We start from the raw sequence: 24797 nt of genomic DNA on the forward strand, positions 1-24797 counted from the left end.
TTACTTTCTACTTAATATAGCTTCTCTACTACTCTGACACTCAGATTCTCTTATATATATTAATATAATAATAAAGATTATTTATTAATAAGAATTAATACTATAATTAATTAACAATTAATTTAGAATTAATCAGAAATTAATTTAAAATTAATTATTAAATATCTTTATCTTAATATATTTTAAAATTCTGTAAAATATCTCTTTATATTCTATATAAATTTATCTATTTATCTAATTGATTATAAATCAGTTATATATACTTTAAAAATTAATTCTTAAATAATATTCAATTAATTACTATTTTATATTCTGAGAGAGTAAGATCTTCTATTATTACTACTTAAAGATATAACTGATAACTTAATTATAAAATAATATAAATCAGCTTCTTTATTTTTTTCATTAAAAATCATTAGATTTTCTATCTTTTTTATTAATATTTTACTTACTATCTGAGTTAGAGCTGCTATATCTACTATTTCACTGCTTTTTTAGTTAAAGAATGAAAAATTTAATTGATTAATAAATTAAGTGAATAAATGAGTGAGTGATTGAAAGATTGAAAGTCAATTATCAACTGATTATTACTGTATTGTATGAGGTCAGGGTCATAATTATGTAACAAGGTCAAGTGGCGCACTTAGCAAGGTCATGTTTTCTGTATACACTAAAAACGTTGCTTTGCCAGAACCAAGCTGTGATGACTAAGCAAGATCAAATTACCACGTGACTAGCACGGTCATGTGCTTCTGGACCGTTCGTTCTCTGCGTCCAAACAACGAGCAAAAAAGAGACTTGCGGACAGAATTACAGGCAGAGACTTGGCCCCCCAAATTCCACCATTGGCCCTACATTATTATTGGCATTTCGAATACATCCTGTCCCTGTAATCCTCCCTGCCTAGCCGTCGGTATAGTTCGTCGGGCCTATCTGCATGACCTAACTGCGGGCTCCCACACACACCACCCAACGAACTTACCTATCCCACAAAAACACATGTGCCCGTCGCAACACGCAATCCTTGTTTCAACCTCGTAGAACATTCTTTGTTCTTTTTCCCTTCGTCTCTCCTTTTCTGGCGGACCTCTCGATTTCGACGGAATTGCGTTGCGGCCAAATAATTGCACTTGGGTCAAAAAGCGCCGGGGTCCATTCAGATACCCCTCAGTTTTGATAATCGGCATAGGCCAAAAGGACGCACCCTCTCAACCGTTCGCGAAGAGTGGACCGACCAGAAAATTCCCTAATATACCATTGAGCATCGCCAAACAATATCGAAACCAATAAAATCCATTAAAGAGTATTGACGCCTCAAGCCTAAGGTATGCTCCTGCCATCTTGAGCGAGGTCGAAGCCTACCAGTCTTCCCCTCCCTCACATACACCCACGATACGGTTTCTCTCCGCCCCCCGCTTCCGACTCTGGAGGATCATACAAGCCCGGGGCCATCGTGTCTAAAACCACGCCTTCATCGCTGGCTGAAGGCCTGGACCGGCTGGACCTCAGTCAAATTTCTACATCCACGCCGTCCAGATCAACCTTCAGCTCTTTCGCCATGTCGTCCTCCGACGGATCCCCGGATACTTGGATTTCGTCGTACTGCTCGCTGATGGGCCATGAGTTTTTCGCGGAAGTGTCGGAAGATTTTATTGAAGATGATTTCAATTTAACCGGCTTGCAGTCTCAGGTTCCCTGGTACAAGGAAGCGCTTGAGCTGATCTTGGATGTGGAACCTGAGGAGGATGAGGAGGATGAGGAGGATGAGGAGGAGGATGAGGATGAGGACGCTGTTCTGGGAGATGATAGGCTTCCCGGCTACCGAAGAACGGGCGAGCGAAAACATTCACGCGTTGCCAGCGACCTGAGTGTGATTGAGAGTTCGGCAGAGTTGCTGTACGGATTGATTCACCAGCGGTATATTACCTCGAGGCCTGGGATCCAGCAGATGTTGGAGAAGTACGAGCTGCAGCATTTTGGCGTATGCCCTCGAGTTTATTGCAATGGATGCAAGGTACTCCCGGTCGGAATTACAGACACACCTGGTGTTGATACTGTCAAACTCTTCTGTCCAAGCTGCCAAGATATATATACGCCACCAAACAGCAGATTCCAGTCCGTCGATGGCGCATTCTTCGGCACTACATTTGGCTGCCTCTTTTTCATGACATTCCCGGAACTCGATGTCGCAGGTCAAAACGAAAGCAGGTCCCCTAGCCAGACCAACAGCTCGACAACAGTCATGAGCGCAAACTCACGGCATCCATCCTCTATCTCCCCACCCCTCCCACCCCAGCCCTCCCAGATAAACGGCATGATGACGTCAAATCTTGCTCCCGGCCTCGGGCGAGGCAAAATATATGAGCCCCGGATTTATGGCTTCAAAGTGGCTGAGCGCGCCAAGTCTGGGCCGCGCATGAAGTGGCTTCGGATGAAGCCGGACGATATTAACGAACTAGACGAGAGCGCTATCTACCACACGTCACACCCCGAAGGAGAGGCTGACGAGGATGCGGATATGGAGATGGGAGCGATGGAATCACAGCAACAGGCTGCTGCTATCAGTCGGAGGAAGAAGGCGCCGATACGGAGACGGAGACACCAGAATCCGGATTTAATGAATTCTAATGGTATGGGACAAGGTCTATGAGGGCTTGGGTACGAATGTTTCGTGCGGTTTGTTGTCTTTTGTTGTCTAAATTTTTCAGTTTTATGCTTTTGTGATCAGCATATACGTTGCCCACTTTTTGATGGAAATGGATAATGCAGCTACGGTTCCGAGTCATTTTGTATTTACCTTTCTTATTTTTTCTTATTCCTTTTTCCTTTCTTCTTTCTTGAGCAGTCTTGTTTGTTTCTTTTTTGTTTCCTTTTCTTTTTATCTGTGTTCCCTCTGATAGGATTTTCCTTGATCGCTTTCCTCTTCCTCTTCCTCACTTCCCTGCTCAGTTTCTTTCTCACTTCATTTTACTTCATTCCCAATATTTATTTCTCAAGATAACTGTATCTATGTAGTCAACCCTTGCCAGTTTACCTCTGTTCCACGTTTTACCTGCTTCATACATTTCAACCCGCCATGACGCCTAGAACCACTAGATCTTAACACCCCATGTCACAGCTATGTCAATTATCATCTCCCACTACTGCATTTGTATCTAAAGGCTCTCTACTCGTCAAAATCTTTTTGATTCTCTGTTAGATTTTTTCGTGGGATCATGTCTATATTTATTATGCTTTCTCCTTTCTCCTTCTCTCCTTTTTTAAAAACAGATAACTAACGTGTGGAGTTCTGTTTTGTTTGGCAAAGGAAAAAGAAAGAGAGGGGGAGAAGAACCCCCTCAAAATGCAAGGGATGATATATCGATATTCACTTTTCTAATAATAAAAATAGATAAATACCTATATAGCGTAGTTAGCTATAGCTCCGAAGGAAAAAAAAAACTTGTAAATAGAATGGTTTACAAACACGCTCGCACACTTAAAAAAGAAATCATGAACAACACCAAAACGCCCCGGGCAACGGAGGCTTTAAGAGTACAAAAATCAACATTTAAAGGAGCAAAAGTAGAAATCATAAATCACACGCAGCCAAAATTACGCAAATTTGTGGGGACATGGAACCAAAACCATCCAGCAGTAGCAATGCCACTGATATCCCATTTCTGCAGGCTCTATAATATCAAGTCTGAAGTTTGGTGACAGTGTGATTATTTTATCATATCATTCTAGTTCTTGCAGTGTTTGTTAAAATGAAATCTGAAATGATTGTTATTTTTATTTCACTGTTTGTATCACTCAATAGAAAATGCAGTGAGCTTTGAGTACAGAAATAGATATATGTTTTGATACCAGCCTTGTTACTTCAACTCAGGTATAGGAATAGCTATACATAAGAAGGGCTCTTTCCATCGACTTGGCCAGCACTGTGATCACACAGCTGTCAGTAGATAGACCTTCAGTATTTCAAAGGAGGACTCAGTGGCAGCGAGTACAGCATTTCATCTCTCCTAATGTAACTTTCTCCTTCATGAAAGTTTATGATAGTAAAAGGAAATCCTCGGCTCAGAACTGTTATTTGTGAATTGCGTCCCAACGTCGTGGCGATATACTTAGAGGCGATTTCGAAATGCCATAGTGACAGAGGCTGCCCTCTGGGTATTTATATGGAGATTCCACTATAATGCCATCAACAGCACTCTTTATACAAGGTGAGTTTCAGTGAAAATCCATACATGTGAATCGGAGAATGCTCAGTATCTTTTCCAATTTCAACATTCTCTCTGTGTCGCCCTTGCTCAGCAGATACAAGTTCCGGGGAGGCTGTCAACCAGAAGCATGGACGACCGATGCGACGCAGCTTGAGAAATTCGGGGTGAAATCGGCCGAAGCTGACAATTTCGCAATGTACTGACGCCCGAGGTGCGTGTCAATTGGCTAGCAAGGTGTCACAAGGCGTGGGGGATTAATATTCGCACAGCCCTCACATTCTATCAGGTTTTTTTTTTTTTTTTTGAAGTGACACAGCACAGCCGAACCCTGCTACATCTTCGGCATTCGGCCCTTGCATTGCCGGCGGCTCCACAAAACTATCAGCCCTAGAAGGCGGCACCGAACCCCGTAGCCCAACGGCCCATACCAGAAGCCTGAGTATCTACTGCTCTCGTCAACTTTCTTCCACGTTTGGACAATGAATTTCCGCGCTTTGACATGGCAGGGCAGGGCAGGAAGGTTTTCGTTTTTGATTACATCATGCCGCTTTTCCAATATTCCTAGTACGGACGCAGCTAATTTCTTGGGGTGACCACGATGCCGCCACATCTCAGCCCTACGCGCGTAACCCTAGAAAGTGACAGGATCCGCCGCCAGCTATCTACGCAGTCGATACCGTACTTCACATACCATCTGTTACGATTTGAAATCATAGATATCGACCAGCCTGGCGCAGGTGTGTGGCAACAAGGACAATAATGGGAGGGATTAGCTCTCTCGCTCTGTCTCTCTTCGTCATCGAATGGCGCAATGCGTTCAACGATACGCCAACGTCATCCCTATTTTGATATTCGACGAGGACTGAAAAAGGGATGAAAATGTAAATGGTTTCCGGATGAAAACGACTAGACTCATGTGGGGGTATCTAAAGGATGTCGTACCAGCCACTATTACCGGCTTCTTGGATTGAACAAAACAATACCAACCGGATCCGGACAGTGCAGGATCATTGCCAGAGGATGAATTTGAAGTGTGGTGGGTGTTAACTTCTTGTTCCTCTTCTTCTTGTGGTATGATGCCTCTATGAACCATGTTCGGCCTTCCATTCGATTTCATTCTATTCTCTTACACCTCTCAACTGATCATCAGGGGGCCTAGGGCTGGAAGAAGAGGTAATGCAACACCTTTGCATTTTGTCACAAAAACAGAGTCCCTTCTCGTTCTCTAAGATAAAAAGGGAAAAAGAGCCAATTAGTTTTACCATGATTGCTTATCTCCGTTACTATTTGTGGAGAAGTATCATTTAAAGATTCTAAGTAAACATCAATCATAACTCTAAAATATATTTATTGTTAGGGGATTTAACTATGACACCTAACAAGGCCAGCATTGGGGTTCTAGCAGCCTTCCAACAGAATTTGGAAGTAAAGAAGATACTGATTTGATAGGAAGGGCTCTTATTGCCTTTCCTTAGTTGTGCTGTAGCAAGGTGGGGCAGGGGACTGAACCCACAATGATGAGCACAGGCACACTACACTTCAATAGAAGCTCTCGCTGAGATCTCCAGGGGAAAAAGGGGGAGTCAAGTAATTCCTTGTCTACTCGCAGCAAAATAGAACCAAAAATGCCAAATCCTTTCACTCACTACATGCAGCACATAAAACCCGGGTAGGTCAGCTCCAAAATCGAGTACCCACGTAGGTGGGAGGCAAAAGTTCTGCTTTCTATTTTAATTTAGTATTATGTGTTTAATAGTAGTGTAGTGTATGCTCTAATCTTTACGATGTTAATCGAAATCAATTAAGGAATTGCTTATGGTCCCCAGGCATAGTTGTCTGCATGGTACTGTGCGTCGGTATCCCGGATTCAACCAACGTCCGACACTAGCACTCATAAGATAGTAACCGCTATCCGTTATTTCTATCCAGCCCCAATATTTTTAGAGCATCTGGGGGGATCAACAAAGTCAGGCAAAACAATTCATGGTCAAAGTGTCAGTTAAAATTTGGACATGGCCCTGACCTCGTCAGGAACCCTTCGAGCAAGGAACTGAATTTAAAGTTCTAAACAAGCGCCAGACATGGTAGACTTGTTCTCAGCCATTCCCCTATATCAAGTGTAAGACAATACAGTGCAATGCAGATTGATATATGCAACCGCCTACAAGATGGTAAAGCTAATACTGGGCTAATCTCAGTGCCGAGGGCTGGGACCACGCTAAACCCAGGTAGGAAGCTCGAGAATATTATTGATGGTAGTTTAAACGCCGCGACAGCCGAAAAAGGAAGAAACGCGGCAGTGGCTATGGCTGTATGGAATTAATAGCCGCGTTGGATAGGCATCTCGCTTAGCGCGCTCAAACCAAACCCATTCCTCTCTACGGCGTAAACGGCCAGCCTGCAATTCTACCACCCATCGGCCTTTAAAATGGATATAGGCCTAAGATACGTTTCTAGAAGCTTTCTTGCTATCCTTTAGCAATCTTTTTTATTTTATTTATTTGTTGTTTCTTTTTTGGTCTTTCTTTTTTTCGGGGTGTGAGAGCGGGAGAGGAAGTCCGTGGTTATTGGCCTTCTCACCTCCCAGCTGAGTGAAGGAATGTTGCCAATATCCAATAGGAAACACTCCAGAAACAACCTAGCGATATATTGGCCTTCTTTGACCTGTTCCCATTGGCGGCAGACAGGCCTCGGTCACGGCAGGGATTCGTGCTCTGTGAAATTGGTGGCTATGTGGGTTGGGTAACTTGTTAATGAACCCCATGCCAAGTTCCTTATTCCAACTAGCGAATCCCTTGTGGACGGGATAATCAATGAGGGGCACGGGGTATCGATCTCAATGTGCTCTGAAAAGTACTAGATACAAGAGTAATTATCTTTGCTAAAAACAGCTTTACGAGCTGATGCCCAATTTACTCACCCTTGAGTAACCGAGTTAAGAAGCAAAGTCATTCAGGTCAGTCAACTACCGTTTCTAATGTAGCTATGCCTGTTGGGAGTGTCTCAACTTACGTGCCCCTCGCTCGCAACGTTGGGATATTCTTCATGTTCAAGAAGCTAACCTCTTCCCGCATTAGCAGGGAGCCAGAATGAGCCGGATTTTAAAGATCACCTTTGAAGCTCACTGGCTCTAAATCAATAGACAGGGCTACTCCTAGTGTTGGATCCCGGGCATTGCCTTGCCAGCGAGATGTCCTACAAATAGAATTCTAACTTCTACTATGCCATTTTTGGCTAAGTAATATTGACTCAGTTCAAGTTCCAAGGCGGTATTGTCACATTACGACGCTAGTCCGAGCCCTGGGCCTACTCTCGAAACTCAGGTCTTGCAAGCCACAAAATTACCTATGTGCACGCAAGGCTGCACTAGAAACAACTGATCTAATATCCACTACGTCCGTAGCGTGGGCACGCGGGACCCCTGCGTTTGCAACGGTTGGCCGGCCTCCGGGGGGGTAGTCAAGCTGTGATCCTGCGGAGGATCGTTTAAAGTTGGGACTGGCCTCTCCTGGAGGTCAAGAAATTGATAAATACCCCCCATGCACCGGTAGCAGTCCTCTCCTTCAAATTGGCCAGTATCCGATCATAAATTGTACACATCCACCTCTTCTGCCTGTTCGTTCTCCTATTTTTTATTTTGCTGTATATCTATTCCACATTTGATCCTGAGCGATATCCTACCCCTCAAATTTAATGTCAACACTCTCAGCCGTCATGAATCGGAGTGCGGCCTATCCCTATACTCCTTCCCAACCTGCGCCGCAGTCGAGGTTTAATTCTAGTCATGGAACTAGCAGTGCTTTCAGTGCCAGCGCACATCCCAACGAGGATTGGACAAAGATATCCGATCTCGCTGAGCGACGGCGTATTCAAAATCGAATTGCTCAACGAAACTACCGTAAGCCACAGATTATTAACCACAAATATTTGTTCGTCTTAGCTTACTGACCAAAAACAGGCAAGAAGCTAAAGCGACGCCTTGAGGATTTGGAAAGAAGAGCCACTTCTTCGTCTGCATCTCCAGAGCAATCGCACAAGGAGCTCAGTCTCCCAGCTACATCAAAATCGAAGAAGTCCAAGTCCCCTTCACGGCGGGCTGCCACCATAGAAAAAGCCAAAGCCAAAGATGACCAGAAGGCGCCAACGAAGATGGTTCTGACTCAGCCACTCTCTTCTTATCAAGGCGAGCAGCGAGCCAGCATGTTCTCCGATCCATCAACGAGGCAGTTGTCTGCCTCTCCTCCACTTGCTTTCGCCACCCACTACCAAGCGTGCTCTCCAAACTACAGCTACCCACAATATCCCCAAGAATCGACATACCACCCTGCTCCGATCCCAACCTCCGAACTTCCACCCTCAGGTTACTATATCCAGCCACTATCTTCGCACCCGCCCCCTGCTCAGGAACTGGTTTACCCAGAAGATGATCCGCTCACGCCATTTGGTATGAATTATGCTTCGATGGCTGGGTTCGACATCCCTGCCACCTCTGCTCCGTACCAAGATCCAAACTCCCTTGTAAGTCGGAACTAGTGCCCAAGGGTTGAACTTCTTCCCACCCACACGAGAACAAAGAGAAAGAAAAGAAACATAAGAAGCTCACGGTTTTCGGATTCAAGACGCCTCCCCCTTTACAATCAGGCCCATATAGTCGATCGAACACTGCTTCTCCAAGCAACCCAGTGCATAGGCATCCAAGGACTCCTCAGCACTTGATGGCTTCACCGCTGTTGTCCTTTATCTAGGCGACAAATTCGGGAGAAAAGAATATACGATATAGGGGCCCGGCAGGATGAACGCGCTAGGTGATTTTCTATCCCGATTTTTTATTTTATTTTTCGAATTTTATTTTATTTTGAATTTACACTTCTTGTAACTGTATATAGCGGTGGATTCCTTCTTTGACTTTGTTTACGGTGTTACATGAGCGTATATGTAACCCCTCTTGACGAATTGCAAGAGTCTCTTTTTGTTTTGTTTTTAATATTGGTCACGGCTTTTCTTTTTCTACTTCCTTTTTTTCAAAGCATATGAAACGGATTGGTGGCAAAATAAGGGGCGATTGCGTGCAAGTTTCTATGAGGAGGTTGGAAATGGAGACCAACTCCTGGCGTTCATTTCTCTTCTGGCTTATCAACCATACGATCAACCCAACAAACAAGACATTACAGCGTAAATACTTGTTGGATACCGATTCTATACGTGTACATAACATATAATAATAATAGACTTCCTGTAACGAGCAGTATTTTTTTATTATTCTTTTTTAACTAGCGAAATCATCAGGTTTACCTTTATTTATGTTTTTTGGCTTTGCTCGCCCTTCGGAACGGACTTCGAGTCCGCTCGCCAAGAAACAGGCGAAACGGGGGCCGCAGCGCGGTCTTGGCTGGAGGCGCGAGTAGCTAGCAATACGCGGGAACGGGGGTGGGTTGCAGCGTATCAATTATCGGAACACCTTGTGGTTTTTGTCATAGTTAGTTTTTGGCTTGGTATCGCGTCATTCATGTCCGTTGAGAGGAGAGGTTTGACAGATATTTCCCCCTTTCAAGTTCCTTCCGTATTTTACCGGATATCAAACCAATCAGAATTCAAATCCGCGGTCCCAAAATGCGTAAAGTGCAGAAACATATATATATATACTATATATACGGAGTATATATACTCTCCTTCATCCGAGTTCCAGTTCGGGTCAGATGATTTGCTACACAAAAATGATTGATTATCATCAGATCTTCCTGTCCCAGAGTCCGTTGCTGAATAGTTTACTTATATGCTTTTGAATCTTAGCTAGTTGTTAGCCCGTTCCAAACTTCGTACCACTTCTCTCTCCCCGCATGCCCTGCGCGGAGCTCGTCCCGCCACCAAAACAAAATAAAAGAAAAGGAAAAAGAAAAAGAAAAAAAAAAAAAGGAACAATCATCGAATGCTCGATCCAGTCATGGAAACTAGCCTTCTTAACTCCGAGTGGAACGAATCCGTTAGCGAGAAGTTTATTTATATTCATTCTTTCGGTTATTTTTTTTCCCTTTTCCCCCATGGGCCTTCTCCCAAACGACGCTCGGAGATATCAACGTGTCGTATCGTCAAACCTCAATTCCACTAGGTCCTTGTCCAAGACCCCAAATGTAGCCTAGTGTTGCGCTTCGTGCCAGAAAGCGAAGCCTGTCTTGGTTGAAACCCGTGGGGATATGTTGTGTCCATGTTTCTTTTCTTTTTTTGCGGACCCAAGCAGAGAAGGGGATGCAGTTCAGGGATGTGATGAGAGTCAAATCCTCTTCGGAAAAAACTAACCGGCCCGTAGATGATTTGTAAGCTACGGCTCCCCCTCCTGCACCTCTGGTCGGACCGTCGTATGCGGTTAAACCGTGTTTTTGAATAAGAGCGAAATCTTTCGAAACACCTTTCGCGCGGTTATGATTTGATTCATCATATCATTAGTGGAAGGAATAACGATCGCCGTCCATGCCTACGCGAGGCATGGAACGAACATAGAAGAAATACTGTATCCTGAAGCACTTGTTTGTTATTTTGCGGGGGCGAAAAAAGAGAAGAGAAAAAAACGCCCTGCTATATTATTAGTTTTGAAGTTCTGGGTGTGTTCCAAATAGAAAAGCTACGCTGGTAGACGGATGTCGCAGACCGCTTGCTAGAATCACAAAAGTGCCCGAAGGACCAACCATCACCGCGCAAGAACATAACTTGCAGCGAGTCTCCTAAACAAATGTTACCGATTGGTGCCGACCAAGTCTGTCCCCCAAGAACAGTCCAATCTCCTTGAAACTAGTCGGTGTATTCTGTTGATATCGTAGCATTTCATCAACGTAGCCTAACACTTGTTGTTCCATGGAACGCCCCTTAGTGGCCGAAGATATCTTGGAAGCCCTTGGAAATGTTTCTTGCTGGCCTGGAAAGAAGATTCTTTACCGATCCCTCCCCCCACTATGCAGCTATTCTCTGCGTTGGCGGAGCGAGGGGATGGCGATCCCAGTGGCCAATTGCAGGCACATTTCTGCATACTCCGTAGCCGGATCCGAATTTGCTGAAGGAGGTTCTGGTCTGGCTGCGACTAAGTAGTAGCGTAAACAGGCAGCCGGCTGCGTGGCTGGGAATGGAAGAAAAGAAGGATCTCATCCGTCAGCACTCAAAATATCGACACGAGGTTTAGCGGCTGACTTGGATCTGCCCAGGGACGGACGGCGGCAACAACCACCTGGATAGATCTGATTGACAAAATTCCTTCAATCCTTTTTGCATTGATTCCAGATGGAAATTTCTCAGCTTTGCGAAGAGTTTGTGAACTCATGCGAGAAAAATTAGCTGCGGCTGAGGGCTAACGACAACCGATATTGCTCCGCGGCGGGGAAATCTTTTTTTTTTTAAAGTCCGCGGCCATTTCAAAATGATGGAACCTTCCTAGAGCTCGGATGCTTTTCTTTGCGAGGGAACGAGGTCACGGCTGGCCCAGTGGCCCACCAGGCCCGAAATCCTGCTGGTGGTTAGTAGCAGTTACCTCCGGTTCCATGTCCTAACTGTTCACTGCTGGGATGGGACGGTGATGGGACGATGTGCCCAAAAGCTAAAATTGAGGCGGCAAGCCACACTGCCCCGATGGCAACCTTGGCTCGGCTGTCCTCCCGTTTCGTCTGCATGCAAAGTTAACAAAGAAGTAACAGCAACGGCGACGACGTATTTAGCCATTGCCACGCACGAAAGGTTATTGGCTTCATGGAATCGACAGGGATATGTATGGGGGAGTTTTGGCGAAGCGCTGTACATGCGTATGTACAGTACATATATCCAGTACTGTTGTACTATAGTTATATGCCGTCGAATGTAAGCTGCTCAGCCTTATATACCAACTAGCCCACGATGAACGCTTACTGAGGAGCGATGGTTGATGACGACACGAAACTTTGTTGTTTAGAAAGTAGCCTATATGAGAATTAGAAGGCAACGCGGGCTGCGGAGTGTGTGAAGGATGCAGAGTTGACTGAGACGCGGCGGTTGCTGAATCAGACTGACTGATGTCACGGCGGAGGCTCTATCTATATTACTAGTTGTATGGGCATGGTATGCCATATCCTATTTTTATACCTCAATAATAATAACTAACTTATATACCCTTGCAAGGCTCCCATGCAGCAGCGGAGGCCCTGAAAACTGAACACGTTCTAAGGGCTCTCGGAAATTAACGCGTAGATACACACAAAAACACACACAAACACACACATCCGGCCTCCGTCTCAGGATTCATGTTGGACCTAACCCTTCGGACACAACCCTAGAATGGTTAGATTCATTGTTCAACACTCTTGTCTGTTGCTCCCTGATCCTCGCAGGCACGGCACTGTACTATGGATGTAGGCGGCGTCGTCTGAGGACTTTGAACGGTGTCATCAATCACGAGAGATCGACACGCTCTCTCGTTCTCTCCCTCGTTATTCCTCCTCCAATAGTCCGGGAAAAATAATGTGAAGGGCATATTATTAGTCCAGTCCTTCTATATGATAAGACGCGCGGCCGTTAACCGCGAAAAGAGCGTCGGATTCCTACTGCGTATGTCCAGCCGCCATGTGGCCAGCTCATTCCACCATTTCTATTTTATACAGGAAATGTGAGACTGTTGATGTGGAAAGGAAACATTTCTACTTTACCTTTGTTCGCGGAGCGGAAACATAGCTCCAATCATTCCCAACTTAATGGATGGGTTAAAAATATCGTCTCATGTTTCAAGATGTGCTGGTACTCCCCTCGCTTCTTTTCTTAGCTATCAGGGTTCTTTTCATTGTCACTACTCCGTATTGTCGTGTCATACCTGAAGGGTTGTTGCGCTAGTAGGACATCTGTAGGCCACTCAGTGCGGCCTTCTGGGTTCCCAACGAATTAAACATCCCACACATATATACACACAAGCGAGGCGGATTGGGAATGGGGTCCCTGGGATTAGATGCTAGACTGGGTGCAGAGAACCTCTCAAAGAAACAATCCCACACTCCGGCACGACCCTCTGTGCTGTGGACTGCTATTCCATGCAGGCTGCAAGCAGGAGGAAGATTCAGGGCATGGCATAAAAGAGATCCCAGCAGTATGCCCTTTCCATTGTCTTCCTGGGGCTGAGTTTGGTGTTAATCCGGTATTTTGATCGTCAATTCGTTACCATTTTGTTACCGAATGGGCTGAAAATCCTACTGGACTTTGGCGGCAAAGGGAGGATGCAGGATGGGGACAAGGGGAGATTGGGAGAAAGGGGCAAGCTACCCAACCAGCTGCGGCAGCTACCTTGCGTGGAGAATGTTGCCGTAGGTACGCACCCTTCTCTTGGCCCCGGCCTTCGTCAATATATTTACTACGTAGATAATTAACTATATATCTTAGCAAAACTCATGTAATAAAAATTCACTGTAGTACGGCGTAAGGGGCGGGGAGTAAATGACACTCTCTCAAGTCACAGTGGATAGAGATGGATACCTCTTGAGCATTCCTCCATACTCCATGCTTTTGATGGGAAGCAAGTAGATCGCCTCTCGCTAGCAGTTTGTTGCCTGCTCACCCCACCACTTAGGAGACTGAAGGTCTTGGGTGGTTGGGGGTGAGGCTAATCGGATGGACTCCACAGGTCTATGCGCGCGATTTCTGCAGACTTGATGGAATATTCGTTTGGGGACTTTCCTAGCGGCGTAAGCAAGGTAATTAAAATTGAACCCTTGTTTGTTGTGTGCCATCCGGGATAACACCGGACTAGGCCAGGAAGCGTATGATGGTAACTTATGAGCTGTATAAAAATTTATCCTCTTTCTCGTTGATCCCAGGTGGAACCTCTCACATATCAACCGGATGGACAGGATGTGGACGCACAACCAATGAGTTTGATTAAATGGTGGCCAAATCCATAGGCGGCGGAGGGTTTCTTTCTAGGTCTAAAACAAGTTGTTCTCCGAATACAAGAGTAAAAAGAAATTGAAACAGGTAACGTAATTGGTAACAGATTGCAGGAGAAAGGCTGTCTAGGCTGTGGTACATGTAAATCAAGCGAAAACTGTATAATACCCTGGTAAATACCCAAAGGAGTAGAACTAAAGTTTGACACTAGAAGAGGGGGTGGGTTAGGGCTATATACTTAAGAAGAGGGGGCTTTGTTGGGTAGGACTTACCTCCAACTATGTTCTTCATCTCCATACTGAATCCCTTCAATCCAGTTCTTCATCTCGAGAGCCACTTTCCCAGCCTCTTCATTTTCTTTCAAACCACAGTCCACCGTCCGTCCTTTCCAGCTAATAGTGCGAACGGGACTAACAATAGCCGCAGTTCCCGCTCCGAATACCTCGATCATCCTTCCCTCATCAGCAGCTTGGGCAATTTCCGACATTGTCAACTTGCGCTCTGATATCGCCCAACCTTTAGGGCCCAGCCTTTCTCGGGCAAGAGCGAGGACTGAATCTCGTGTGACTCCCTCCAAGATCGTACCATCCAGCGGAGCAGTGATGAGTTCATTTTGCCCAGTTCCTTTGTTCTTTAACGCAACAAATAGGTTCATGGTCCCAACCTCTGTGACGTATTCTTCGTCTCCAAACAGCCACAGATTCTGTTGATGGCCTTTCTTTGCAGCCTCAATTTGTGGGACAATGCATGGGGCGTAGTTTGCACCCAGCTTCTTATCCCCAACTCCGCCAGGCCATGCACGAACCGCATAATCTGTTGCTTCTAGAGAAACAGCTTTGAATCCGGTTGGGTAATAGGGGCCAACGGGGCTAGCAATGACAAAGAGCATGGCGGAGCTTGGAGCGCTAACGCCCAATGTCTCCTGCGTACCAATCATGGTGGGTCTTAGATATAATGAATAGCCGCGTGCGCTGAGAAGAAAGATAACTAATCAGTAACAAGAACAAATATAACAAACCCAGTACCTATTCGCATAGCAAGTTCAATCATCAAAGCTTACTCAGGAATAAATCTACTATCTAGTTTAACAAGTTCGCCAATGAGCTTTATCGCGGCGTCCGCGTCGAGTGTTGGAAGCGCAATACGTTTTGATGACTTATTTAACCGTGACATGTTCTTATCTGGTCTGAATAACCGGATGCCACCGTTCTTGTCCTTGTATGCCTTCATTCCCTCAAAACACTCAAACGCATAATGGAAAACGCAGGTGGCCGGATTGAGACTGAGGTTTTGGAAAGGGATGATTTTTGGAGCAAGCCAGCCATCTTTAGTATTCCAATTTATCGTAAGCATGTGGTCTATGAACGTATTTAACAACCCATTAGTTCTACCATATATATATAACAGGACTTTTTCCAATGGTAGAACACTTGCCAGTGAAGGTATTTCCAAAAACGAGCTTCTCGGGCTGAATAGGTTGTTTCGGCGAGGTAGTTTTCGTAATAGATAATTTGGAGACATCAATTCCTGGTAATCCATCGCTCCGGCTTGCGAAATCCGTGCTGAACTTCCTTTGGCAAGGAATGGAATATCTCCATGCGGAACTGCTGCCGCTGAGCGCGGGAATTCCCCTTCGTGTTGTTGAGTATAGAGCGGACTTCATGATTCTTCGCAGGAGTCAAGTGGCGTTTGAACGGGAGAATACGAGAAATTGGAGGGGCGGGAAAGGTATATAACGGGGTGAGTCAGTGGCTGGTTCTTCTTGTTGAAGGGCGTGACGCTTTGCCGGTGGATGCAGAAAAATTGTCTTGCCGTTCTCCGTACTCCGTATCTGGCCTTTCCCGCGCCATCATCCCCAGCACCGACCGGCAGAGGCGGGCGGCCAATCAGCGGCGCCTGCTCGCGCACTGATGCGAGCTCGGACAGTACGAAATAACGTAATAATTGAGTCATCAAGCACCGCGGCTAATTCACGTGAGCTCATGTGACCGTGGCTAGCCGTGGAAGTTGTGTGGAGCCGCATCCGAACCTCACAGATCTTTATCTTGACCGCATGGACTCCACAGATACCGACAGGATGTCACAGATACCGGTTCGCGTATAGGGGCCGGTGTGAATATTGCGCTGTTATTCCATATATCACTGGAGGAGAGTAAGGGAAAGAAAGAGAGTGGACTGCCTGTGTTGGGATGTAATCTTGATGTTGGCTCATGGATTAATCACTCCAAAAGGGAACACGACTCCCTGAGCTGATACTCCCTGGTCTTAATGCTTCAGTCTGACCACATACAGATACAGCCGTCTCCTTGTCTTGGTTTTCTTGGCAATTTTATATTCATATTTCCCCCAAGGTCGCCATGTTTTCTTCTGCTTTGAAGTCTTTTAGCTCAAACATAGCTGCCAATTACCAGCTATCCCCGCACCCCTCGTTTACTTCTGGCCCGTGGAAAGTTTATGAAGGCAAGAAAAAGAGTACCGGAGTTGCAGCATCGGTTTTCGTTTTTGATCGGAAATCGCTTGATGCGCGGCCTGGTGGCCTTGGCTCCCGATCTAACACCTCGTCTCTGAAAAAGTTACATGATGAAGTTGTCGAAAGGCTTAGACGGGAAGCAAGTAGCCTCACCCGGCTAAGGCATCCTTCCATTCTACAGGTCCTGGAGCCAGTGGAAGACACCCGAAATGGCGGTTTGATGTTTGCAACGGAGCCAGTCACCACATCTTTAACTGGGCTGTTGCGGGAGAAAGATGAGCAAGAGAGATTTTCCGGTGGTGGGCGGGCCGGCCGATCTATCGGCGGGGAGTCCGATGTAAATCGAACTGGGAATAGTATCGAATTGGATGAAATCGAAATCCAGAAAGGTTTACTGCAAATTGCCAAAGGCCTAGAATTTTTGCATGAATCTGCCGGTCTTGTCCACGGCAACTTGACCCCTGAAGCCATCTACATCAACACGAAATCCGACTGGAAAATATCTGGCCTTGCCTTTGCTGGTCCAGCTGACGCAGGCTCACAGTCATCTTTGCCTCCAATTGCACTTTCAGAGGTTCTATATCAAGATCCCAGACTACCAGCTTCCGTTCAACTTGACCTGGACTATACCTCTCCTGACTTCGTAATTGACTCGAATATCTGCACGTCTGCAGACCTCTTCTCCCTCGGCCTTATCATTGTTACTCTTTATAATTCTCCTCACACGTCTCCTCTTAAAACACACGGCAATCCTTCTACATACAAAAAATTATTAAGCTCACCGTCGACAATACCGTCACAGAGTAATGGATTTCTTGCCTCAGGCCCAATACCAAAGGATCTAGCGTCTCACGTTCTACCTAGGCTCATTGCTAGAAGACCGGCTCAGCGCATGGATGCAAAGGAGTTCCAACAATCCCAATACTTCGATAATGTACTAGTGTCAACTATACGCTTTCTGGAGACTTTGCCTGCGAAAACAGTTAATGAGAAGTCTCAATTCATGAAAGGATTGGGTCGCATCTTGCCCGAGTTCCCGGCTTCTGTCCTCGAAAGGAAGGTTCTTGGTGCCCTCCTGGATGAAAGCAAAGACAAAGAATTGCTTCCACTTATCCTGTCGAATGTGTTTAAAATTATCAAAATTATTCCATCCGGTCCGCGGGTCGTTCCTGAGAAAGTCCTTCCCCACATCAAATCAATTTTTCTGCCAGCTGGAGCAAAAGGCTCTACGCAGGAGCGTGATCATTGCAAAGATGCTAGTCTCATGGTTGTTCTCGAAAATATGGATATTATAGCGAAAACCTGTTCGGGACGGGATTTTAAAAATGGTTTGTATATTGATTCCTTTTGATTTATATTTAGCCCTGTTTACTAACGGCTATCTGCCAGACGTACTACCTCTGATCCGTCTAGGATTAGAGTCCAACGCCCACTCGCTAGTCGACGCTTCAATGCGGTGCCTCCCCGTGATGCTGCCAATTCTTGATTTCTCGACTGTGAAGGATGACGTTTTCCCTCCTATTGCCTCCGTTTTCACCAGAACCAGCAGCCTTGCCATCAAAGTTAGAGGTTTGGAGTCGTTTGCTATTTTATGCGGTGGTTCCGTAAAGGAAGCATCTTTGACTCCGAACGGTGATTTCGTTGGCACCTCAAGCAAGTCCGAGCAACCCAAGTCCGGCTCAACTTCGATTCTTGACAAGTATACTGTCCAAGAAAAAATAGTTCCCTTGCTAAAAGCTATTAAAACAAAAGAGCCTGCAGTTATGATGGCAGCTCTAAACGTGTTTCGACAGGTCGGCCAAATTGCCGAAACTGAATTCATCGCTCTAGAGATCATTCCAACGTTGTGGAATTTCAGTCTGGGCCCGCTTCTCAACGTCCAGCAATTTGGCCGCTTCATGGACCTGATAAAATCCCTCTCTTCAAGGGTCGAGCAACAACAAACGAAAAAGCTACAATCGCTTTCCTCGTCAAATGATTCCGGAAACCCTAGAAAGAGTGATTCTAATTTATTCGGAACGATGGAAACTGCAAATGGCGGAACTGATGTTGAAAACACACGATCGGATTTCGAACGCTTAGTCCTTGGTAAAGCAACGACATCTAGTTCTAATGATGCCTCCTGGAATTCCTGGGACACTGCAAATCCGAACCCAACAAACCCGCAAGCAACTACCGATCACACGCCCAGGTTTGCATGGTCGACTGTGAATTCCGTCAGCGCCAACAATACTGGAGGTCGTAATTCACTTGCAAACGTGTCAGGGCCTTCTCAACGATCGATTACTCCAGATATGAGCATGGCCTCCTTCCCTGCTCTTGCCCCTTCAACTACCCAACAGCAATCATCCATGGGTTCATCATTCCCAGCGTTGCAACCTGCGCGCCCCTCACAACCGTCCCAGCCTTCATTATCTTCCACTTGGTCGACAATGACCCCGATTACAAACACCAATACTATCCAACGACCCACTTCGATGATGAATCAGTATTCCGCAAACCCGACCTATCCGCCAACCTCCACAACCTCCACAACATTACCATCAACTTCATCCTTTGGTCTGAATACACAGCCAACAATGCCACTCTCCCCATTTTCGATCCCTCCTCCACCGCCATCAAATTTCCAGCAACAGCAAAAGCCATCAACCGATCCCCTTTCCGCCGCTTTTGGTCAGCCAAAAGCGAACCCAACCCAGCAGTGGCATTCGAATTCGACTCAGATACCCCCAGTTCTACGACCGCCAGTTAACCAGCAGAAGCAGGGCCTTGATAAATATGAGAGCCTCATTTGAGAATAAATTTTGCAGTTTGCCCACAGGTGCCAATTACCGAACTAAGTGAATCTTCCCTACGACCCCTCGGCGAGGTGACTTTCAATCGTGTCCCTAAGAGGGTTAGGTGTAATTACTATACGAAAGATATGAGGCAAAATCCATTGCAGGAATATGTGTTTCATGGTGTTATATATCCATTCAAATTTTGTGGCAGTCGAGGTTAGGTCTAGATCTTCCACTTTTCTGAATCAGAAATGTTCTTATTGTAATCCCTTATTTTCTCTACAAGATTTAACTCCGTCCGATATGGGGCACAATCCGTACTCATTCTACTTAACCTAAATAGCCATTACATTGTTAAAGCGCTATTTTGTACGATATTGAAACAGTGGATGTTGCGGGCATAGTAACTAAAGGGTTGAAATCCAGAACTGGATACTTACTTTCATAGGCCCCGATAGACACCCTGGGATTTTCTAGGTCGGTTTTGGAATTGCTTTTCAACAGTCTTGTCGCTCGCTTGGTATCATATACTATTCATAAGAAGTCTGAACCCTGATTATTATCTCGATAGACAGACCAAAATGAGCGCTCTGGAATAAGACCTTTGTGATACTCAGCGATCCGGAATCGTTGATTTGTGCGCGGCACAGAGTGAGGGTTGATTGACTCCATGGAGCTGAGAATTGAAGTTAAACTCTCATTAGCATACGACTTCAAATGACTGCACCTTATTGAATGCGAGAGAGAGTAACCCTTCAGGGAAGAGATCTTTACACAGAAATTCTCGCAGAATTCACCATCCACTATTTCTAGTAACTGCAGCCCATTGATAGGCTTCAAGTGACGGGGCTTCCTTCTTGGGTCAGATGGCATACGGCACGCTTCCCTAGGAAATGGGAGACAAGAAATAGGATTTCCTAGACTTTTTTAAGTATGTGAAATGTTTGTTCTGATGAAACTCCCGGTCGTCTCACTGGAAGCGCATACCATTATCCTGAATTTTCGTCGCCTCGATATTTCGTGGAGATTCCGCAAGAAATGAAACACCCTCGATATCGTTCACGATCACAATATCTCACTCCAAGAGAAAGACCGCTAGAGGAGGAGCGTAGTCAAGGGTAAATGAGTAAATGGGAGGGGACACTGCCCCTTGCAAAATGTGCAGACCAGGCAGGAAAATCCTAAAGCAATTTAGAGAGGCTATTTGGGTTATCAAACAAATCATAGCTTCTTCTGCGGCACCAGACGAGCAACTTGGTATGCCATCGCTTAATCATTGGAAAAGCTGGTAGTTGAGGGCCAAACGGCGCTCGTTAAACAGCCTAAATGCTGGTGATCTTTCATGGATTCGAAGGGTCCTGATAGGCTCGCTATTGATCATCTCAAACCATTTTATATTCGGGGTTGGGAGGGATGACGGCGGAGCTGTCCGGTATTTCCGGGCTACATTGTATAGAATAGGTTCATCCCCCATAGCTTCCAGTGAGGCAATAAATAGTCGCATTCTCCTTTTATTTATGAGACGTGAGACGGGCAAGAGGACAAGGGCAATAGGCCCTCTAAAAAAAGCCTTTTGCTTCCCGTATATTGCCATCGAGCTTCGTAGTTTGCGGCGCGCATAGTTGCTCTGTTCTTTTTAAGGGACAAAGCTTCGTCGTGCGCATCATATCTTTGAACGTTACTATTCATGTCCCAGAGCAAAGCTTTTTGATTATGGCTGGCCGTGATGTCGTCTGCTAGCTGCAGGAGAGGTAGTTAATGATCAACTCATTGCAAATCAGCATTTCTAGGTTTGCTTCTTCGAAAAAAGAAGGGATGGGGATAAGCCATGCATGTGGATACAAGAGGGCGGACAATGTGCAATCATCCATTGTCCATATAAACTTCTGGCAAAAAAAGAGATATACAATTGGGGCAGATGTGGATGAAGCAGAAAGAAGAAGTTCTTGGTTGGAGCCGCTAGTTGAGTAGTAACTAACTATAACTATATATTTAACTTATAACTAGTAGTAGTTATTGCTCCCGCATCCGGTGCTGCTTGTTAACTAAATACCATACCACTAGTTAACTTATTATACTCCGGGCTGTCAGCCACATTATTGCCATGTCAACTCGCTGCTGCTAGTTAATCCTTGGGTTTACAATTGAATTTTGGCCTTTGAATTCTTACCGTGAAGTTAGTTAAATACCATACCCCTCCCTCCCTCCGGCACCAAATCCCCCTCGGCGGCTGAGTTGCTTCCATGACCCCTCTTCGACGCTTGTCCTCCAAAGGTTCAAGCAACACCATTGTCCGCTTCTCTTCTACCAGCCGTCTTCTTCAACTTCGACATCAATTCCCCATTTCACAGAAATACAGTAGATTTGCATCTTCTACCAGTTCTGCTGCGGTTGCGACGCGATTGAAACCGACAACAGAAGTATACAACGAGACCCCCCCATCAATCATGGACGTGACGGCTAAGCAGCAGTATCTCGCCGACTCCCCGCCCACCGTGGTCAGGCTAGAGATCAAACCTCATTTCGAGGCGCTAGACGACAAGCAGAAACGATATGCTCATTTCATCAGTAGGTAAGTAGTTCTTTTATTCTTATATTCCTTCCACCTAGGCTATGCTACTCTGCTGCTCATTGAACATATTCATGGTTCCCTTTGGACACTTGCCTACATATCCCAATTTCCCCCAATTTCCCCCAATTCCCAAAATGCAAACAAAGCACATTGTTCAAAGAAATAGAACTGACCATGCCGCAGAGCTGCCTTCCAAGGAACTCGGATCACGCTACGCCAAGTCTCCCCGGAGTCCGAACCCATCTACGATCTGATCATCTCCCTCTACCGTGCTTGCAATGGCGATTGGAACTCCCTGGCCCAGAAGACCGGTGTGAGCGCAGAAAATCTACGCTTCTTCCTGGAATACGCGACCCAGTTCTTAGGCAATTGCGGATCGTACAAGGGATTCGGAGATTCCAAATTTATTCCTAGAATACCTGCTGACGCCCTGGAAGCGCTCGCCTCCGTTACTCCAGAAACAAAAGCAGCATGGGAGAAAGCGACAAAGTCTGGTGGAGGGATATATGAGACCGCCACTACCGATCTGATGCATCTCGGTTATCCAGAAAACGGACACATGTCGACCTATTACCCCGACTCCCCAAACATCACGACCGAAGAGATCTCTCTGATAGCTTCCTTTTTGGAAGATAAAAAGTTATTACCGGAGAACACAAGGTTGCGCAAAACCCAGTCTGGAGACTTCGAGTTGCTGATTGCATCTGCAGAAAAGTCACCGGCAGGCAGCGATCGAGATGTTGGTGATGTTCATAAGTGGGAACTCGAAGGCAAATTGCAAGGCAAAACTCTTCACCTTGTCTTTGGTGACCATTCTGAGGAGATGGCGAAAATTGCAGAGAGTGTCAAGCAGGCTGGGTTGAATGCTGCAAATGACATACAGAAGAGAATGCATCAGCAATACGTGAAGTCCTTCACTACCGGATCCCTGGAAGCATTCAAGGAAAGTCAGAGGGAATGGATTAAGGATGTGGGACCAGTGGTCGAGTCAGATCTTGGATTTGTGGAAACATATAGAGACCCTCATGGTGTCCGTGGAGAATGGGAGGGTTTTGCTGCGATGGTATGCTAACTATCACCCACCAAACGCTCAGATACGTATGCTGTGTGCGGCATTGCCATTGACATTCTACCTAGGTCAATCAAGAGCGGACTAAGGCGTTCGGGAAACTTGTTGAGAATGCGGAGTCCATGATCCCAAAACTTCCTTGGGGCAAAGACTTCGAAAAGGATAAATTCTTGTCGCCTGATTTTACTTCATTAGAAGTTCTCTCCTTCGCGGGTAGCGGAATACCTGCTGGCATCAACATCCCGAACTACGATGATATCAGACAAAACCTTGGGTACAAGAATGTGTCCCTAGGCAACGTTTTAAGGTATTTATGCATTGTCAATCTGATACATATATTAATCTCACGTAGTGTGCTGACATTTTGCTGTGTAGTGCCAAAGCGCCCAATGAGCCGGTACCCTTTATAAGGGAGCAGGATCTTCAGTTATTCCGAGACTACCGGGATCCCGCGTTTGAGGTCCAGGTACGTACTGACCTTCCCTGTTGTCCCTTAACCCTCTGGATCACAAACTTCCATATCTTCAACATCGATAAATCTCTAACATGTGATGTTCAAAACAGGTCGGAATTCATGAATTACTGGGCCATGGAACCGGCAAATTACTTCAAGAGACAGCTCCTGGCGAGTATAACTTCGATATCTCCAACCCACCAATCAGCCCTATAACACAAAAACCCATAACGACCTGGTACAAACCAGGACAAACCTGGAGCTCAGTCTTTGGGGCTATCGCCTCATCGTACGAAGAATGCCGCGCCGAATGTGTGGCTATGGTTCTTGGCTGTGACTTCAAAATATTAGAGCTGTTTGGCTTTGGCAACGGAGAGGAAGATATAAACGGTGAGGCTGGGAATGTTCTATATGCCAGCTACCTACAGATGGCCAGAGCTGGTGTAGTGGCGCTTGAATTCTGGGACCCCAAGAGCTCGAAGTGGGGACAAGCTCACATGCAGGCACGATACAGCATTTTGCGCACCTTCCTCGATGCTGGTGGTGATTTTGTGAAATTGGTGCATACCAAGGATGACCTTTCCGATCTTGAGATTCACCTTGACAGGTCCAAGATCTTGAGCCATGGTCGACCAGCAGTAGCGAAGTATCTACAAAAACTCCACATTTACAAATCAACGGCAGATGTCGAAGCCGGAAAAGCGCTGTACGACGAGATTACGAATGTTGATGAGTGGTGGGGATCACAAGTGCGACCGGTTGTTCTGCAGAAGAAGATCCCGCGCAAAGTGTTTGTGCAAGCCAATACTGTCCTAGAGGGCGATAAGGTGGTGTTGAAGGAGTATGAACCAACCTTGGAGGGTATGATTCAAAGCTATGCTGAGCGAGAAGTATGAAGCCAAGGATGGAATTGATGAACGCATCCGTCGACTTGCTCCCTTCTGCAATGGGCCCTTATTGTTATTCTCATTATCGTTGTCTAGTTTCACATATTCATGCAACTCTACGACCCCCACGATAACGTGGCAGCTATAACCGAAATGCAGAAGGCGAAACAACATCAGTATTGACAGCAAAAGAAGGGGATAGAATAGAACGAACAGAATATCGTACAGCTAGTGGCATCACATTATTAGTCCCAGGCCCAAAAAGAATAAAAGTAAAATACTCAATTTTGCGAACAGAAATATCACAGCCACCTAAGCGATCATTGAACGAGGATAAAGCCTGCTATTAATCCTGTTTATTGTCCGGGCCAAGCAAGGTTTCTTGTAAGTAGTTGGCCAGCGCTCAATACCAAGAGGGATCAATAAACAAACAACTTTCCCCCCCTCTGCTTGCTAGCCCAGCCCTGCCAAGCTT

General features: G+C 45.8%; 5 protein-coding genes across 7 annotated transcripts; 4 read left to right on the forward strand and 1 right to left on the reverse strand.

The window, feature by feature from the left end:
- The first annotated feature begins 711 nt into the window (after positions 1 to 711).
- On the forward strand, positions 712 to 3609 carry BDBG_04775 (casein kinase II subunit beta). Its single transcript, XM_002624865.2, has one exon. The coding sequence runs from the start codon at positions 1559 to 1561 to the stop codon at positions 2648 to 2650; it is 1092 nt and encodes a 363-aa protein (XP_002624911.1). The 5' UTR covers positions 712 to 1558; the 3' UTR covers positions 2651 to 3609.
- A 2955-nt stretch (positions 3610 to 6564) lies between these two features.
- On the forward strand, positions 6565 to 9789 carry BDBG_04777. Of its 3 annotated transcripts, none has more exons than XM_031721833.1 (4): positions 6580 to 7164; positions 7286 to 8106; positions 8167 to 8726; positions 8828 to 9487. In XM_031721833.1, the coding sequence occupies exons 2-4, from the start codon at positions 7902 to 7904 to the stop codon at positions 8951 to 8953; spliced, it is 891 nt and encodes a 296-aa protein (XP_031578320.1). In that variant the 5' UTR covers positions 6580 to 7164; positions 7286 to 7901; the 3' UTR covers positions 8954 to 9487. The 3 variants fall into 3 exon arrangements, with proteins under 3 accessions (XP_031578321.1, XP_031578320.1, XP_002624913.2); XM_002624867.2 differs by having other exon boundaries at positions 7289 to 8106; XM_031721834.1 differs by having other exon boundaries at positions 6565 to 7164; positions 7289 to 8106; positions 8167 to 9789.
- On the reverse strand, positions 9002 to 16324 carry BDBG_04778 (branched-chain amino acid aminotransferase). The gene is made up of 6 exons (XM_002624868.2): positions 15525 to 16324; positions 15151 to 15448; positions 14363 to 15061; positions 13680 to 14297; positions 12093 to 13573; positions 9002 to 12022 (listed from the first exon to the last, which is right to left on the reverse strand). The coding sequence occupies exons 1-4, from the start codon at positions 15751 to 15753 to the stop codon at positions 14285 to 14287; spliced, it is 1239 nt and encodes a 412-aa protein (XP_002624914.2). The 5' UTR covers positions 15754 to 16324; the 3' UTR covers positions 9002 to 12022; positions 12093 to 13573; positions 13680 to 14284.
- Positions 16325 to 16447: 123 nt separating this feature from the next.
- On the forward strand, positions 16448 to 19355 carry BDBG_04779 (SCY1 protein kinase; the record flags this gene model as incomplete). Its single annotated transcript, XM_031721835.1, has 2 exons — positions 16448 to 17888; positions 17950 to 19355. The coding sequence occupies 2 exons, from the start codon at positions 16448 to 16450 to the stop codon at positions 19353 to 19355; spliced, it is 2847 nt and encodes a 948-aa protein (XP_031578322.1).
- A 1977-nt stretch (positions 19356 to 21332) lies between these two features.
- BDBG_04780 (dipeptidyl-peptidase III) lies at positions 21333 to 24791 on the forward strand. The gene is made up of 5 exons (XM_002624870.2): positions 21333 to 21912; positions 22096 to 22975; positions 23050 to 23288; positions 23357 to 23447; positions 23546 to 24791. Exons 1-5 carry the CDS (start codon positions 21584 to 21586, stop codon positions 24329 to 24331), a joined length of 2325 nt encoding a protein of 774 aa, XP_002624916.2. The 5' UTR covers positions 21333 to 21583; the 3' UTR covers positions 24332 to 24791.
- The last annotated feature ends 6 nt before the right edge of the window (positions 24792 to 24797 follow it).

Source organism: Blastomyces gilchristii (genome assembly GCF_000003855.2).
Source record: "Blastomyces gilchristii SLH14081 genomic scaffold supercont1.8, whole genome shotgun sequence".
NCBI lineage: Eukaryota > Fungi > Ascomycota > Eurotiomycetes > Onygenales > Ajellomycetaceae > Blastomyces > Blastomyces gilchristii.